Below are 16,504 nucleotides of genomic sequence, written 5' to 3'. Positions count from 1 at the left end.
CCTTTTACGAAAAAAAAAATGTGTTTCGAACAGTGGCTCAGTGGCAGAGTTCTCACCTGCCATGCCAGAGACTTGGGTTCATTCCCGGTGCCTGCCCATGCAAAAAAAAAAGCATTTCATCCCCACTCTATACCTTAGTTTAGGGGGTGGCTCCATGGGCGTACACGCAAAAATTCCTCCAGCTCACCACGAAAGATCTGTATATTTTGCTGTATTTAAATTTTGCTTCAAAACTTTTTAAAAGTCAAAAGAGTTAAATAGTTTAGGGGAAAGATTTTCATTCCAGTTATATTTGTCAGCCATTTAAGGAGATTTGGGCCATGCACATTACTCTTTTCTTCTCAAAACCGGGAGGAAACAAGGAGAATGTCAAAGAAGGGAAAGATCCCAACATAGCAATGGATAGTGTGTCCAAACCTTTTCTAAGAACATGATGCGTCTATAGAATCACTCAAAGGCCATTCATATAAACGGTGAACTTGGCTGAGGACTGCGATAGCAGGGGCGATGGGAAGGGAAAGGGGCATGGATCTCACGTGATGCATGGTGTCAGGCTACCCGAGGTTATTTTAGGATATAGCTTAGGAGAGCAGCAAGCTCAGTTCACATTGAAATACAGTATTTATCAAGGCGAAACAGTTCAAGTGCTGCCCAGGGAGGGAAATTCTGCCCCATCAATCATTTTGTACCTAAGCCTTAAAAACGGAGAATGGAACAAAGGGAAACTGGCTGCCCCTCTGCACTCTGCACCAAAGCAGTGATACCCTCTCCTCTAACCCCCCACCTTGCTGTGAGCTGCCATGTGCTTTGGAAGCCATTTTATTTTGTCTAAGATTTCCCCTTTTCTCCCTTTGCTTCTTTGGTTTTGTTTTGATTTTGGCCATTTCTCCTTTGATGATCAAACTGAAATTACAGCTAGACAGCAGTTGGCTTGGCCTCGTTCTGGTCGAGCAGGGACTGGGAGAGCGTGAGCACTGAAAGCACGCCAGTGCTGGGCGTCCAACAGAGTGTCTCTCTGTTTGCCCACAAGGGCATCAAGCCTTAGCAAAGAGAAGCAGGGGAGAACAATACTACCTGTTCATGGAGGAATAGTAATGGCTTCAGTCCTCCAAACAATGAGCTCTGTAATTTACTCCATCTTCCTCCTGAGAGAGCGCTTCACATGGCCTACACGGTGCCAGGTGGTTTCGAGAACTGCTCGGCCTAACAAGGGCCACTTCAGCGACGGGTGTAAAGATACAGCAGCTGGTCTGGTCTCCAGGTGACAAGGCCCCAGCCAGCTTTTCCACACCAAGATAGGGATCACCATGCTATTCAACAACCACAATTCCCACACCCCAGGCAATAGGTTTGTCCGGCACTCCAAGAGATGTAGTAGGCCCCAGGACATTGTCTGTTCACCCATCCATTCATCAAGGTTTAGGGTTGGGCTTGTGCTCTAACCCAGCCCTGTGTCCAAACCATTTTCTGGGAGTGAGACTTACTATGCTGTTAATCAAAAGGAAGAAGGGTCCAGCGGCAAATGTGCCAGCAAGGACAACAGCAGCATCTAGGCAAAGACACACCAGCCTTGGAAATAGTTGGGGATGGAAGGGTAAAGTCAAGAGTCCCACTTTCTCCTAAAATGCACAGACCCAAGATCAGCAGTCCCAATGTAGAAGTAATCAAAATATATCTTGAAAATTATAGCCTTGAAATTAGTACAAAATATTCAGGATCCACCAAGTAAAAACATTTCCTGACTCATACTTTTCCCGATGGAATCATTCACAATTCACCTGGGGCAAATGGCTAAGCTATTTGAAAGTCTCATCCAGGAAGATGCATTTTTGAAATGACAGAGTCACAAAGATGCAACAGGGCTAAAGGAGCTCCATAAGGCCATACACACACACACACACACACACACACACACACACACACACACACACACACAAGTTATCTGCAAGAAATCACTACAGAGGAAGAAAGGGAGCCAGAGTGACAAGCAAATGATCTAACCAACCCGCATCAAATTGCAAAAAGAGGTGAACAAGGGCCAGACATCAGCACTACAACAAGAGATTTTAAAAGCCTCTCTTCCAAGGGTTAAACCAGAACACTCAAGAAGTTCTGGTACCATCAGTTGCACCGTGAAATAAGGTACATCCATCCTACAAGGACAAGCAGACGAACGAAAATCTCATTAGCCTGCTCTCTCTCCACTATTGCATTCTGTTGGCATCAGTTCAGTTCTCAGTCTCTATTAGTCCATGATTTGTTTAGCCTTTGGATTTAAGAGAATGGAAGTACTACGTGAGCAGGAAACAGACTCTCAGCAGAAGCTGAGATCTCTCTCCTTTCCCTTCCAGCATTTTTAGTGTCTATAGCAATAGGAGGTCCCAGAGAAATCAACATTTCAGGACAATCAGGTCAAAAGTGATATTCTTAGCACCGCTTAACAGGGTTTTGATCCACCGGAAACAACTCTCTGGCTGTCCCGTGGCCTCCTCTCCCATCCTCCTTTGCTCTTTCCCGTTCACTCTGGATAAGCACAGTTTTATTTCCAATTCAAGATCCCTCCCTGAACCAAACAGGATCCAAGCTGGGCCTGTGTGCCCATTACGCCCAAAACAGACGCTTCCCTTCATTTCCCTATCTTTCAATCATTTCAGCAGCATTTCTTCCACCCTTGTTTCTTTGCTTCCCACTCACCTCCCCACAGAATTCAACCACCACCACCACCGCCGCCACCGCCACCACCGCCACCGCCACCATCTACATTGGGGAAAAGGGTGGAGAACATAAGAACAGAAAAGACCTACAAATTGACAGTGCGAGCTTCAGATTCTCTTGAATTTCCTACCTGAATTGCAATCTGGTGTTCAATCGTTTTGTACGCAGAGTAATGTGTGCTCCCGGACTGAAAATGGAGCTGTAGAAAGAAACCAAATCAAAGCGTTCTGCTTATGTCACAAACTACATGAAAACATCTTAAGCAGTTTATGAATAGCAGACAAACCTTCATAAACTCAACTGCAGCCTTAGCATTCAATCAAGACCCGTTCATTTGTTGCTACAGATAAGATGATCACAATAATTTAAGGTAAAGTTAAATTTAAAAAAAAAAAAAAACCTATATTCAATAAGCAAAAAGGGAGGGAGGTGGGTGGCCAGGAGTGAGAATCAATGGCATGAAAAAGACTGATGCCCATTAAGACACAGAGGAAGCCAGTGTGCTGATCAGGATGCTGCAGAAAAATGAATTGCGTGCTGCAGAGTCATCAGAATGGCAACATGTAGGCAGGAGGAAGGACTGTGAGAGGAAGGAGTAAGAGACACCACAAGCCTGCAACAGGTACAAGACCCGCACCCCTACTGGCAGGGACCCTGGCCCTCCAAAACAATTCTAATTCTGAGTACAAATGTGTCAGGCAGAACCTAGGGGCCACGCGATACCTTATACATTCTTTCAAAATGACTAGGCTGTCTGTCCCAGGACATCTCTCTAGCCTACACACCGTAATTCCCACTTTTCCAAAGAAGAGAGCCAACCACTGCCAAAGAGCCAGCAGCAAGGATCCAGGCCACTAATTAAGTGGCTGCTGAGTGGTGTAAGCCACTGGTGTAAGTTCTCCCAGGCCTTAACCCTCTGATACCCATCAAAGACAACAGGTATCCCATACAAGAAAGGAGCATCTAGGGTACTCCCCAAAATCTCGTTTACCCAAATAGCACTCACTAATCTTGGGATCCTATCAATTGGGAAAACAAACACCGTCTGCTCATTTATTTTAGAAACAATATAATAATCAGTGAGGGATCACAACAGAATCTGAAAATGCACTTTAATTTGCCGTATATGAACAGGTGATGGAGAATAAGATGGTCCTATGAAATCACTGTCCATCCCCCTTGTAGCAATAAGCAAATCAATCACATTCCCAAACATGGATCTGTACTACTATAACAAACTACTGCTATTACTACTATTATTAATACTATTATATTACTATAACACTTCTTTGTTATAACAATGCCTAACTTAGTTTGCAAGTGAGTTTTGGACCCAATACATCTGTATCTTGGTCCCTACAAGAAAAATCTTTCAGTCCGATGGGGGGAGGGGGATTCAACAACTTTTGAACCAACTCAAATTCAGCACAACACAGTAATAATCAAGTTTTTCAAAAAAAAATCTAAATCCACATTACTCATGGGATAAAGCTTTATCTTACAGCTTTATCTTACATTTTAGGATACAGTGGGTTCTGTTAATTCTGTTCTAAATAATCAAAAACAAAAAACACTGCCTTATATTTAGTGAATCTGCTTGCCCCAAAACAGAATATTAAAAGGAAGTACAATGGTGGGCAAGAAAAAAAAAAGATCCCTATACCTGGCAAAGCAGAGGAATAAACCAAATTCCCTTAAAGGACAAAAAATGATGAGCAATTGAAGATATAACCCCTCCATACTCACCCAGCCCCCATACAGACTGACTAGCAGATTACCTTAAGTCAATCAGTAAAAAAAAGAAAGATGAATCTGAACCCTTTATCCCCCTGTCTTTTTTCGTAAAAACTGCCAGTCAGTAAGCAGAGATTGCGCTAATTACTGTGACAATTCTGCATCATGCTAAAACAACTTTTGTACCCGGGACAGGTTTCTCTGCGAGTTTGAAATTCTTGGCCAAAAAGCAGCTCTTAGAGAGGAAGGAGGCTTCTCCTTCTGAGCAGAGAAGGCAACGCTCACAACTCATCCCTCTTTTCAGCCGGTTTTATTCTCCTCTTTTCCAAACTGCCTGATTCAGAGCTTAATGGAAACTTGTCCAAGCTTTTCTTCCCACAAACCCTGTGGAGCCCTAGGCAATCTGTTCTCAAAGTAACCACAGGAATCTAATAGTGTCGATTAAAATGGAATGGACACCTGATAACTAAACGTGTCATGGAAAAATATTCATATCATCACAGTCTTACAAATATGAAAATGTGGCCAATCCAAATTCAATTTTCACTTGCCCAGTTCCATTCTCAATCCCTGTGTTCATCATCGCCACCCAAACACCGCGACAACCCCCAGAGAATGCTACAATTAAAATAGCAAAAAATACAGCTGCAAGTTTCTTAAGAATCTGGCAGAGAAACTAACACACAGGACAAACTTACTGTAACCTAAGCACGCCTGCAAGCACACACACACCATTCTAACACCCCCAAACAATGCAGCTTCCCTCCTCCTCAGGTGTCCAGCAAGACAGAAGAACTTCAGCCAGCTCACAAACACACAGCACAAGCTCATTCTGCTTCTCAGGGCAGCTCCTGACTCCAGCCAGTAACTATTGTGTTAGATTTCCGAGCTAAAGATCCCCCAGCTACAGAGACAAGGGACTTAAAATTTTCTTGGTTCTCCTTCGGGTTTCCACCCCCTCTTTTCCCAAATACCTTTTTCCAAAACACACATTTTAACCGCTTTTTCCTTCCCTGTAAAACACAAAGAAGCCTTGTCCGTTATAGTCTAGTTTTCTAAGACAAAGATAAAATACAAAACAAGTACCCAAGTACCCAATGAAAACTTGGCCCTCTACCCTGGAACAATAATTGACGTCTCTCTAAAGAGCTATGAGGAAGTAGAGAGCAGGAGATGGTTGGCCTTTGTCTGGGGGAAGATGAGGGAAGGTGAAGATAGCCACAGAGGAACATCAGGTGAGCTCTGCGTAAGGCCTATCTATCTGAATTAAAGAAGCGGGTTCCCACGGGCCTCACCTCCTAGGACTGCTCTGCTGTGACCTGGAGCACTCCCTGGCCCACTGTCTCTTCCTCACCCAGCTACTGCAGCAGCTCTGACCGAGGCATGGCCCACACCTCCAGCACGGTGCCTCCCTCCCTGGGGTGTCCTGGAGAGGCACCACATGACAGCACCAAGGTTCTTCTAATTCCTCCCCATGAAACACTCCCCCTTCCTGAATGCTTGTTTACAGGGGTCAAGCCCACCCACCCACTCTAGCACCCACAGATGGCCCCAGCTCACCCTTGTTCGGCGGCAAGAACCACAAATATTTGGCTGTGCTAGGCACAGGCTTGCACAATTCTCCAGCAATTTAATAACCAAAATACTATGATTAACCGCTTTCCTTATTATCATTATCTTGCTTTCTCTCGTTTTAGTTCAAATCACTAGTATTAGCTCTGAACTGGATGCTTCAGATACAAGATGTCAGAGATATCTAGAGATGGGAGGAAGGGGAAATGGCTTTTTTCCACCCACAGAAATCTCATCCCCAAAGGCGACTAAAAAAATTACAACCCTATGTTGGTTTTCATATCTTCCAAAGTGATGAAGATTAATTTTTATGCCCATTCATTGCACTAAATTGGGAAGAGGTGGAGCAACGGCTTTTATTTTCGGTTTCATGAATCACCTGGCTTTCTCTTTTATAAAAAATAAGAGATTCATTTCCTAAGTGGTTTTTTAGGTTTATTTGCTCCACTTTCCCCTCCACTCTGCAGCTACATCATGAGCTGCTTGAAGTTTAATTTCCACATCATTAGCTTAAAAGACAGAATACTTTTTTAATATTTTTTAATTCATCTAACACCTCTTCTTAGACTATCCGTCATTTTGGGGGACTGGGACAGCAACCCCTGACCTTTATGTACACAGGCCTCCAGTCCCATGTTGGGTGCCTCTTACATTTAACGGAAAATAAACTTTTGACCAGAACTAGGTTTACTGCCTGCCCTTTTAAAAAAAAGCGCGAAAGGGGCCTGCTTCTAACTTCCCCAAGAACAGCCAAACTTGCATTGACTGGTAGGCCTGCAGATTTAAACATTCCTGCAAAGATCTAGACGCCGAACGGCAGATTTAAACATTCCTGCAAAGATCTAGACGCCAAACGTTTGTAGCATCCTAAAACAACTAAACAAAGGCATCTCCTTTTCAGTTCCTGGCATTCTCCTTCAGAAATTCTGCTGCCACAAAATGCATGCCTTTGGACACAAGATAATCTCTCCCGCTGCCTCAGTGTTCCATCAAATGTCTATTTACTCTTTTTTTTTTTTCTTTTCCTCAACCTGAAACCATCAGCGATGAGTCAGAGAGCGATCATTAACTTTTTACAGCTTCCATACACATCCACCTACTCACATGTGGGGAAAGAAGTATTGACTTGCAACATTGCCTGAGACCAAAATCCTCTAAGAAGAAAAAGGGAAAAAAATCGCTTCAAGAAAGTTTTATCTATAGGTCTATGGGGAAATGCTACATTCATTGTTTTTTCCACTTTGTGCTGCAATCTCTTATTAAAAAAAAAAAAATGAAAAGTTGAGGCTGAACCTGGTTATGGTGATTGGCAATTTCAAGTTGATTTTTTGAGAAAATCTAGCTGATTTTCTTTAAACATCAAAACATTTCATTATAATGTTCTTAAACTGTCTGGGGAAAAAATAAAGAGAATCAAGTCTCCTGATCTTGTAACAAAACACATTTCCAGCATATAAAAACACGTGGGCTAAAGTGCTGAGACATGTTCCTAACAGCATTTTTCATTAAAAGTTGCTACACTAACACTCTTAAAATGATGCCCCATCATTACTCCACTTAGCAGTCACCAAGCTGCAACTCATAACGAATTAATTTGCATTAATGTGGGCTTCGTGTGTCCTTCCCTGAGTTATGCCATTGTGATTCAGGCTTCATAAAACTGACACGACAATAGTATAGTGCCTTTTAGTTCACTTTCCAAAACAAACCAACCCACCCAAAGACCCACACAATTCCTTTCGATTTTTTAAGCATTTTACTAATATAGTTAGTGCATCATAATTGGCCCAGCCTGCAGGAATCTAGTTATCTCCTCAGTAAATATTTATTGCATCACTCTTTCCCATTCATTCTGCATTTTCTTAGGGAATCTCACTGTAGCCTACATCTGCAATTCATTGACTTTACAATCTACCACGTTGGGATGGGAGAGGTCTTAGCTCTACTTGAATCACTATACAAATATGCAAGTGATTTATCGGTTTCAAACTGAAGACTGCAAGAGAAGGAGTCCACTTTTCCTGAATATACTTCTCCTGGCAGACCATGAACAATTACAGTTCGTACTAATTAAGCTCTGTAAATGTGCTGTGCCCTAGTAATGCCTAGCAGACCTCAAATTTATTTTCATGATGCCAAACTTTGGTGAGCAATTTTAACTCCTTCAGCGCTGATTCCACAATGCCCATTCCTTCCCCTGTAGTCCAGGCGGTTTGGGGCTGCTTCCCGACAAAAAGAATAAAATAAAACGGGCTGAATTTACCAGCCTGAAATCAGATGTGCCTAAGGAAGAAAAACCTATCATGGGAAAACTCAAGAACACTACGGCTGATAACCCGTTCAAAGATCCCACAGCCCCATCTTTGTAATGAGCTGTTAAGGGATTCATATCTGTCCCTAAGGGCTAGTAAGTTTCTGCATTCCATTGATTAGAAAATAAAACCTTTCAGCTTCGGTTTTTAAGTTTGGGTTGGATGGAGGGAAGGAGCCGGCCAGAAATGAACAGGGCCTCTGCCTCCCCCTGGGCCGCTGGACAAATTACCCACAGCCCCAAGATCCCACTTTCCCGTCTACCCGTTGTGGGCAGTTGCTAACACACACTCCAAAGCACCCCAGCACGGCCCACCTATTTAAAAAAAGAAATTAAAATTGGCAGGGTAATTGGCCTTCTCTCTCACATCAGGGTGTCTACCACAAATAATGGCCCATTCCGGGGCCCCCACCCCCAGATGCTGACAGTCACTGATAGGAAACATCGTTTGCTGGAGAGCACACTGGAAACCGTCTTTGCTGAGCAAAGCAATAAAGTTTTTTAAAGCCACCACCCCCCCCCACTGGCAACCCGAACCCCCACCAGAAACTCCCATGTCCCAACTGCAGTCAAAACATTCATTTCCCGGAGCCCAAATCTTTGTCCTATCTTCTTATCCTTTTGTAATCTTTCTTAATCAAGCATTTATTCTACCTCCTTTGGCTTCTTTTCTGTGCCTTCCTCCCCAGACAACCAGTACACTTTCCCCAAATAATGGGCCCTCCCATGCCCAAGCGTAAGCTTGGACTTTCTTCTCCTTGTCCATTAAATTCTTTTAATCAACTCTCCTCCTCCAACTCCCTTTTTTTTTTTTTTAAACCCACAAGTTAAGAGTACACTATGCAATGTGTGTATTTTCCCTTCCAGTTCAGTGGAACATCATATAAATTAAAAAGCAGTCTCCTGTATCAGATTTCTTTAAGTATTCTGGGAAATCTGCACAATATAGGGAATTCAGTCTTTGAGAAGAAGAAAAAAAGAAAAGGAAAAAAACAAAAAAAGGAAAAGGGGGGGAATCAGAAGAAGGAAAAAATATGCAAACACCTAGAGCAACTTTGCTTTTGAAAAAAAGGCATTTGTGCAGAGGCCCCCAAAGAATTTCCAGCCCTGAAAGTGCTCTTTATAAATGTATATAACAATAGCCTAAAGGAAAAGTACAAGTCAGCTGCAAAGGAGGGGGTGTCTGTCTCAGTAAGCTCAGATTGTCAAGGTGGGGTTCAGAGGAGGGGGAGTACAGCATTTGCGACAGGCTGTCACCCCCCTAATCTCATTGCTTATAATTAGTGAGAGAAATTTGAGCCACTGCCAGTGTCTGCGGACCTTGAATATTATAAGGCCAACGTGGCGTCAAATATCTTAACATTCATAAGTGTTATGGGCTGTAAATAAAGCCTGTGGATTTATGACCTGGGGGCTCTTGCCAGCAAAGGACTGGGGCACATTTCTTTCAGCAGACCTGTCGAGGTGCAAGTTTGCCTTTGGTTGTAAAATTAACCATTTCCTTCACAAATGTGCTCAATTATAAGTCCGAGTTTAAGATTTACTACACATTTGCCAATATTCCTCCCCAGAAGAAACACAGGCGCCCACATCACATACCCCTTCAAAAATACTAGCCTGAAGAATTCGATTCACCCCTCCTTTCCAAAACTTGAAACATGTCACCTCAAAACAGTTATAAATGTGGTTAAAGATATTATCTAGTTCCACTTACCAAGACTAAAAAGCTTACACCTACTTCCTTGGAAAGTACTTATTTATTTGGTAACTTCGCGGTTTGGGGGCGGGGGATGGGGGGAGAGTAAATCACTCCTTGCCTGAAATGTCTTCCCTTCCCCCAATATAATGTCATCTACTTCCTGCATACGGGAGAGCATTTGCTAAATCCAGGTTGTCTAATACTTAACTGCCAATAAACCAACTTCCACATAACTTCCAGACAGCTGGGGAAAAGGTCCTCGGAGCTTTAGTTATGGTCCAGAAACATCCATCCACACAAAAATTTGCAGCTGTCCTTTCTCTACAGTGCATTTTTAATGTGATTCAGGGGCCCCTGTTGTGAAACATCTGACAAAATGTAAAATCCTCTTAGATACCTTCTAGTTTGCCCATTGCGCGTGTGTAAGAGAAGTTGCACTAAGATTTCTCAACCGAGAAATCTATGCACTCTGCATGCACAGAGGCACCTCGTGGGATGTAGGGGGCATTCAAAACCTGGAAAGATTTCTACTGTAAGCTTTAAAAGTACAGCCTCTGGTGCAACTATTAAAATGCTAGCTTTCTAGAGCAAATATTTTTTTTTTACTGGCATGCAGAACTGCAGTTATCCTGTGCTGCTAACACAACGGCATTCTTGTACTGCGATCCCCCGGAAACCTTTCTGTAACTTTTTCACAGCTTGCTAAGAAACAGAAAGCTCACCAACTTCCAGCAGTGACTCTAAATAGAATCCATATCAGTAAAATTAAAAATCAAGGTGGAAAAACTCCCAGTAAAACGGAGATTGTTTTTCCTGGGTCTCTTTCTCCATTAGACATAGGGGGCATCAGTCAAAGCTGCTTCCCTTAAGCAGTCAAAAGTTTCCAAAAACACTTCTTTCAGATAAGCACTTCAGACTCCCAACTGCCTAACAGTTTCTGGGATTTGAGAAAGCTTTAACATCAACAAACAGCAAAGCGAGGCATATTCAATTTATAATCACTAAAATATGACTTACTGGGTGAATGCTGAACCCATAATCCATACTGCAGACATTAAGCCCCAACCTATAAAGATTAGCAAGGAATTAATACTGTTGCATTGAGATTGAAATCTAAACACGCTCCCCATAAATATTTCTGAAAGAGATGAAAAACAATTAGCATAAATACCAAAGAAGGGCAAGAACACCTGTTCTTTTTCAGGGCGATAAGCATTTTATTGTTCTCTATTTAAAATGTAATGACCTGTGTAATTACAGTAATATTACATTGTTATGTAGGGGCTTGGAATGTCACACTTTGAAAAGTGTTGTCAAAACAATCAGGGGTGAGGGTGGGGGGTGGGAGAACAACATGGAAGGACCACCATTAACCCTTCACACTTCACACTCCAAGGTCTACATCTTTTGTCATAGAAAGGATTATATTGTTTGAGTCATGAAAAACATCCATTTCTCACAAGTCAGAAAGCAAAGTTGCCCAGATAAATAAAACTCCCTAGGAATAGACCCCTCTTGGTTTCCTTTAAATGTTCATTTCAAAAATGAACTCAAGATGCTGCTTATTTATTTGTTCAACGTATTAACAAATAGCTCAGTGGGAAAGCGAATAACTTGGATAAAAAGAAGAAGCAAGAGCTCTAATAATCAAATGCTTAAAAAGAAATTCCAAACCTAACTGGAATTTCACCCACTATATTCCTATTTGTGGTTTGGCAGGAGGGAAAAAGAAACATAAAACTACTTTCTTCCTATCAACTTTAATATGGTAACAGTATTCTTATCTTTAGTATACAAATGTTACCAAAATTCTAATATTTGCAGTTCTATCACTTCCCATCTTCGTAACTAGATCTCTTCTTAATGCATTTTTGTATTGGAATCTGTCTCCTTAAAAGCCGTTCCTATTACTGTATCAAAGACTAAATTACTGCTATGCAAAAACCTTTGTCGTTTAAAATAAATTATTACTATCATGCTTTTATGGCGTCTTCAGCAATTAAGGCATTATTCTTGTAATAATGTCTTATTCATCATAAGCCTATTTAATGATACTCCTCAATTCTTTACCTTCTTAAACAGAAAAGCAGAAACCAGGATTCCAAAGAAAGCAGCTGCTTACAGGTATACACATAAGCAACAGAAAATTTAGTAAAAACCACCACCATCACCGGGGAAAAGAGAAAAGAATAAAGCACACAGCTAATTTCGTCTTTTCACCTTGCCCTCAAAAACACAACCTACAACGCAGTAAGAATTTCGGACGAGCCCAGAAAGACTGCTATCTTGACTATGGATTCCTTCGGCAGCTGTATCAAATCTGGAATTGCCAGCTGGCCCTCCGATCGAAGACGTCAGGAGTGACACGCACAACAGCTACGGCCCTCATTTCCATTGCTCTAAATAAATGATTTTAATTTGGGAGCACAAAACCCAGGTAACAGACAGTAAGAAGGAAGGGGCAATGTACACAAGATGTCTGTTGCTGTTTGACATGCAAATACTAAAACTGCCTACTGAGTTCAGAAATGTCTTCTCAGACTCAATCTGATGTCACAGCCAAAGGCCACCCGCTATGTCCACAATTAAAATAACTAGATGCCGTCTATTCCTATAATGCCCACAATAGGGTCCGATTGTTGGGAGCCTTCCTTTTCACACCGGGAAACCATTTATTTGCCTTTAACAATTTCCCTGTTTTCTAATTATGGCAAAACACAACTGCTCAAGTTTTGGGAGATAGTATGGCAAGATTGCAAGTGGTCACAGACTGGGAGTTTTGAAAAGAGTTAAGAAAACCAGCAAGCCTGCCATCAAAGCTCAATATTCAGAAAGCCCTTCAGATGGCCAAGTGGATTTTAAAATAATACCAGGGAGACTTCCTTTGAAGGAAGGGAGAAGAGAAAGAAACACTCAGGTTTACTTTGGAATATTACTTGATTGGATTTGTTAGTGCACAATCCCTCCAATTCTAAACGGAACGCTCCCTGTTTAAGATGCCTACAAACACCGAAGGAAAACACAAAGTAACCGGACTGTGCTACCCCTACAGCTGCAACCCCAAGGCCTGGCCCCTGCAGCCTGAATAAGCCAGCCCTGCAGGAGCAGGTCGGGCTAAACTGTGGTCCCAGCTTCTCAAGCATGCAAAAGCCAGAGCGCGGGGCAGGGGGGGGTGGGGGGAGGGATAATTATTTCTCTTTCCTAGCCGTAAAAAATGACCGGCCTAGCATGCCCTTGCCATTCTGCCAGGACCCAAAAAAACAAGTCAAACCTGATAGTTAATATTTTAATGCTTAAAAACACTTGTAGATCTGATCGACTCCCGACCGGCAAGCCCTCGGCCATTAGCACCGAGTCCGCGGCTGCAGAACAGAGGGTGCATTATTTCAAATTGCTATCTCGAGTTACCGAAAAAGAAAAAACAAAAGCAGCGTATGTAAATAAGGGGCAGGGGGACTAAAGCAGAGGAGGTGCAAAATGACAATACCGGGAAGGCCGGCACAAACGGCGACTTGAGTTCAGAGTTGTAATTCAGGCTTTTTAGCGGAGGTTGGGATGGGGGATGGGGTTGGTGGAGAAGGCGAGGGCTGACGCGGGTACAGATGAACCGTATTAATAAATGTCAGGAGCGGGCACGGGAACCCAAGCGGCAGGAAGCCGACAGGGCCTGACACCCTGCGCCGCGCTGGGGTCCCCAAAGTTGGGTGGTTGGCGGTCAGCAGCCCACTTGCTTGAAGCAGAGGCGCCCCTGGCCTCCCTCAACTCCCTGCGGCCCTTGGGACCGCAAGCCCCGGCCTCTGGCCCCCCAGAGCCCACTGAGAACCTTCTCGGTAACTGGCAAGCACAAACTCCACTCTACAACCCCAAGGCACCAAAATTTCCTAGAAATGCATTGACTCCTCTCGGGGGGGAGACCATTCCGGCTACACACAAACCAAGCACCCCAGCTACCAGGGCCTCCCACTCCGCACAGGCCCGCCGCCCACAGCGCCCGGGAGAGCCTTCAGCCAGCGCGCCAGGCACCCGGGCCCGCCACGGCGCCCAGGGCGCTCGCGGCCCTGCGGTGTTGCCAAAAGAAAGGAAGCCCAGGGTCCCCAAGTTTGCGTTGGACTAAGTCTGGGAAGTGTGACCCTCCAGGGGAAAGGGAGCCGAGAACGAGTGATCGCAACTAGAAGACTAAATAAATAACTGCTAGGAAAGGAGAGCCGAGGCTCTTTCTCCAGGGCCCCGGGCTCTGAGCACTCGCTAGTTCCTTCCGCGCCGGGAGGAAAATCCACGGTCTACCCCGCGCTTCGGGCGCAGCCCAGTCTCTCTGTCCCCGGCAGCGGCAGCCAACGGGTTAACCCGGGAAAGCCCAAAACGCCACAGAAGAGGGAAGGAAGAGAAAGAGAGAGGGAGAGAGGGAAAAGAAAGAGCCACTCAGTCCTCTTCCCAGGGAGAAGAAACAAACACCACCACCAAGGGGGGAGGGGGAAACAAGAGCGCAAAAAAAGTTCTCGATCCCCCCCCCGCCCCCAACAAAGCCCTGCTTGGAAAGAAAGGTCTCCCCAACATCACGAGGCAGCAAACTGAAAGCAAGAACATGGCGAAGTGCAAACAAAATTCAGTCCACAAAAGGCAGAAAAGTTTGGAGAGTTTCGGGCTGCCTGGGCCACGAGCGGGGGAGGGGAGGGGAGGGGAGAAGAGGGAGGCGGGCGGGGAGGGGAGGGGAGGGGGCAGGGCAGGGGCCGCATGCGGGGCCGAGCAGCGCGGGCGGGGGCCGGGCGCGGAGGTACTTACGGTTCGGGCGGTGGGCGACAGCGATCCGTTGGGGAGGTAGGGGCTCGTCAGGTCCGGGATCATGATGAAGGGGTATCCCGGGTACGGTGGCCCCTTAAAGAGCCCTCCATCTTGCCTCTTGGCCGCTAACATGGCGGGGCGGCGAGGGGACGGAGGCGGCCGCGCGGAGCGGGAGAGAGCGAGGAGAAACTTTTTAGAAAGCGCCCAAAGTGGCGGGGCGCCCCGGGCGGGCCGGCGCACGGCCGGGCCGAGCGGGGCGCAGAGCCCGAGCGCGCGGGGCGGTCGGGCCGGGGTGGGGGTGGGGGTGCAACTCCGGGCGGCTCTGGGGTGCGCGGGGCGTACTCACCTTCCTCCAAACTTTCCCGGGATTTATCTCGGAAACTTTCGGAGCGAGGCGGAGGCCTTCTTTCCGCCTTCCCGGAGGGGTGGCGTTGGGGAGGGCGAGGGGCAAACGCCACGCAGACGGGGGAGCAGAAGGGGAAAATATCCAACGGGGGTGGGGGGGGGGAGAAAAACAGGGTTACAAGTTTTTGCAATGGAGGCACCGCACACACACACACACGCCGCCCGCCGGGCCCGGGGTGCCCCGCAGCCGCCCCCAAGCCCGGATTTCTCCCCTTAAGCAACCTTCGCCAAGCCCAGGAAACAGATCAAAACCCCACCAGCCCGAGAGGCTTTTCCTACCTCGGAATCGGAGGAGCTGTTTTGATTCGTTTCTGATTCATTGACTAGAGACGATTTGACATCAGCTAAATCCCTCTCTGCCGAGGAGTTTTCGGAGCTCTTCTCCTCCTGCTCGCCCTCGTCTTTGAAGGAAATCAGTTCGTCGTTGGCGCCTAGGTCATCTCCTCCACCGCCGTTCAGCTGCGGCATTTTTTTTTCACCCACCAGCAGCAATTTTGGAAGAAAAATGAAGGAGGACGAAACACCAAAAAAAAAAAAAAAAAAAATCACCCCAAAAAAGTTTTGCCCCCCACAAAAAAAAAATTGCAAGAAAAAGACGAGTCCAAGGTGAACTTTTTTTCTGCTTTGGGGTCTTTGGGGTCTCCTGGGGAGGGGAAAAGAGGGAGGAGGGGAGGGGAAGGGGGGGGAGATCTTCTGCACGCGTGAGTTTGGGTTTCTTTTTTCTCTCGTTCCCAAGGATCCGATCAATGTGCAAAAAAATAATAAATAAAAAAGGGGGGTAAAAAAAAACACACCAACAACAACAAGAAGTCAGATATAAAGAGCAAAGGGGGGGGAAGCCGAAGATACAGGAGGAGCTCGTGCCGCTCGGATTTGAGTGAGTTGAAGTTAGACTGAGAGCTTTTCAGTTCAAAGGCGGCGCTGATTGACAGATAGAAAAAGGGGGATCGAAATCCGGAGGAACGGAGTAGTCTGGGAGCGGAGATTATTGACAGGGCGAGAGGAACACACTCGCCTTAATGAGATGCCTGGGGGGCGGGGCCGTCCTGGTGACGTGTGCATAAATAAACAGCCGGGGTGGGCGGGGCGGGGGCGGCTAACAATGATCCTTTCGGGCGCCGGGAGAGGAGGAGGGAGAGAAGGAGAGGGAGGGGGGAGAGAGACGGAGGGAGGAGTGCGCAGGGGGCGTAGGCTGGCGCTGAGTGTGTGCGAGGCCTGGAGTCTGGGCGAGAGTAAAGGGGCTCGCTCCGGGAGGGGGCGGTTTCAGAAAGACAATGCGGAGTGGGAGA

At 45.6% G+C, this 16,504-nt stretch overlaps 1 protein-coding gene across 30 annotated transcripts in view; it reads right to left on the bottom strand.

The window, feature by feature from the left end:
* Positions 1–16,230, bottom strand: part of TCF7L2 (transcription factor 7 like 2) — a 191,370-nt gene extending 175,140 nt beyond the window's left edge. For 18 of the 30 annotated variants that reach the window (XM_077126042.1, XM_077126043.1, XM_077126049.1 and 15 more), the window contains exons 1-4: positions 15,495–16,230; positions 15,157–15,223; positions 14,811–14,935; positions 2,846–2,914 (exon numbers count right to left, since the gene is read on the bottom strand). In XM_077126042.1, coding sequence (XP_076982157.1) covers positions 2,846–2,914; positions 14,811–14,935; positions 15,157–15,223; positions 15,495–15,683 — 450 coding nt within the window. In that variant the 5' untranslated portion in view covers positions 15,684–16,230. The remainder of the gene's footprint in view (positions 1–2,845; positions 2,915–14,810; positions 14,936–15,156; positions 15,224–15,494) is intronic. The other 12 variants (XM_077126050.1, XM_077126055.1, XM_077126059.1 and 9 more) reach the window with 1 other exon arrangement.
* Between the last annotated feature and the right edge of the window lie 274 nt (positions 16,231–16,504).

This window comes from Tamandua tetradactyla, chromosome 13 (genome assembly GCF_023851605.1).
Source record: "Tamandua tetradactyla isolate mTamTet1 chromosome 13, mTamTet1.pri, whole genome shotgun sequence".
Taxonomy (NCBI): Eukaryota; Metazoa; Chordata; class Mammalia; order Pilosa; family Myrmecophagidae; genus Tamandua; species Tamandua tetradactyla.
Note: the sequence above shows the minus strand (reverse complement) of the source record. Positions and strands in the feature narration are given on the sequence as shown.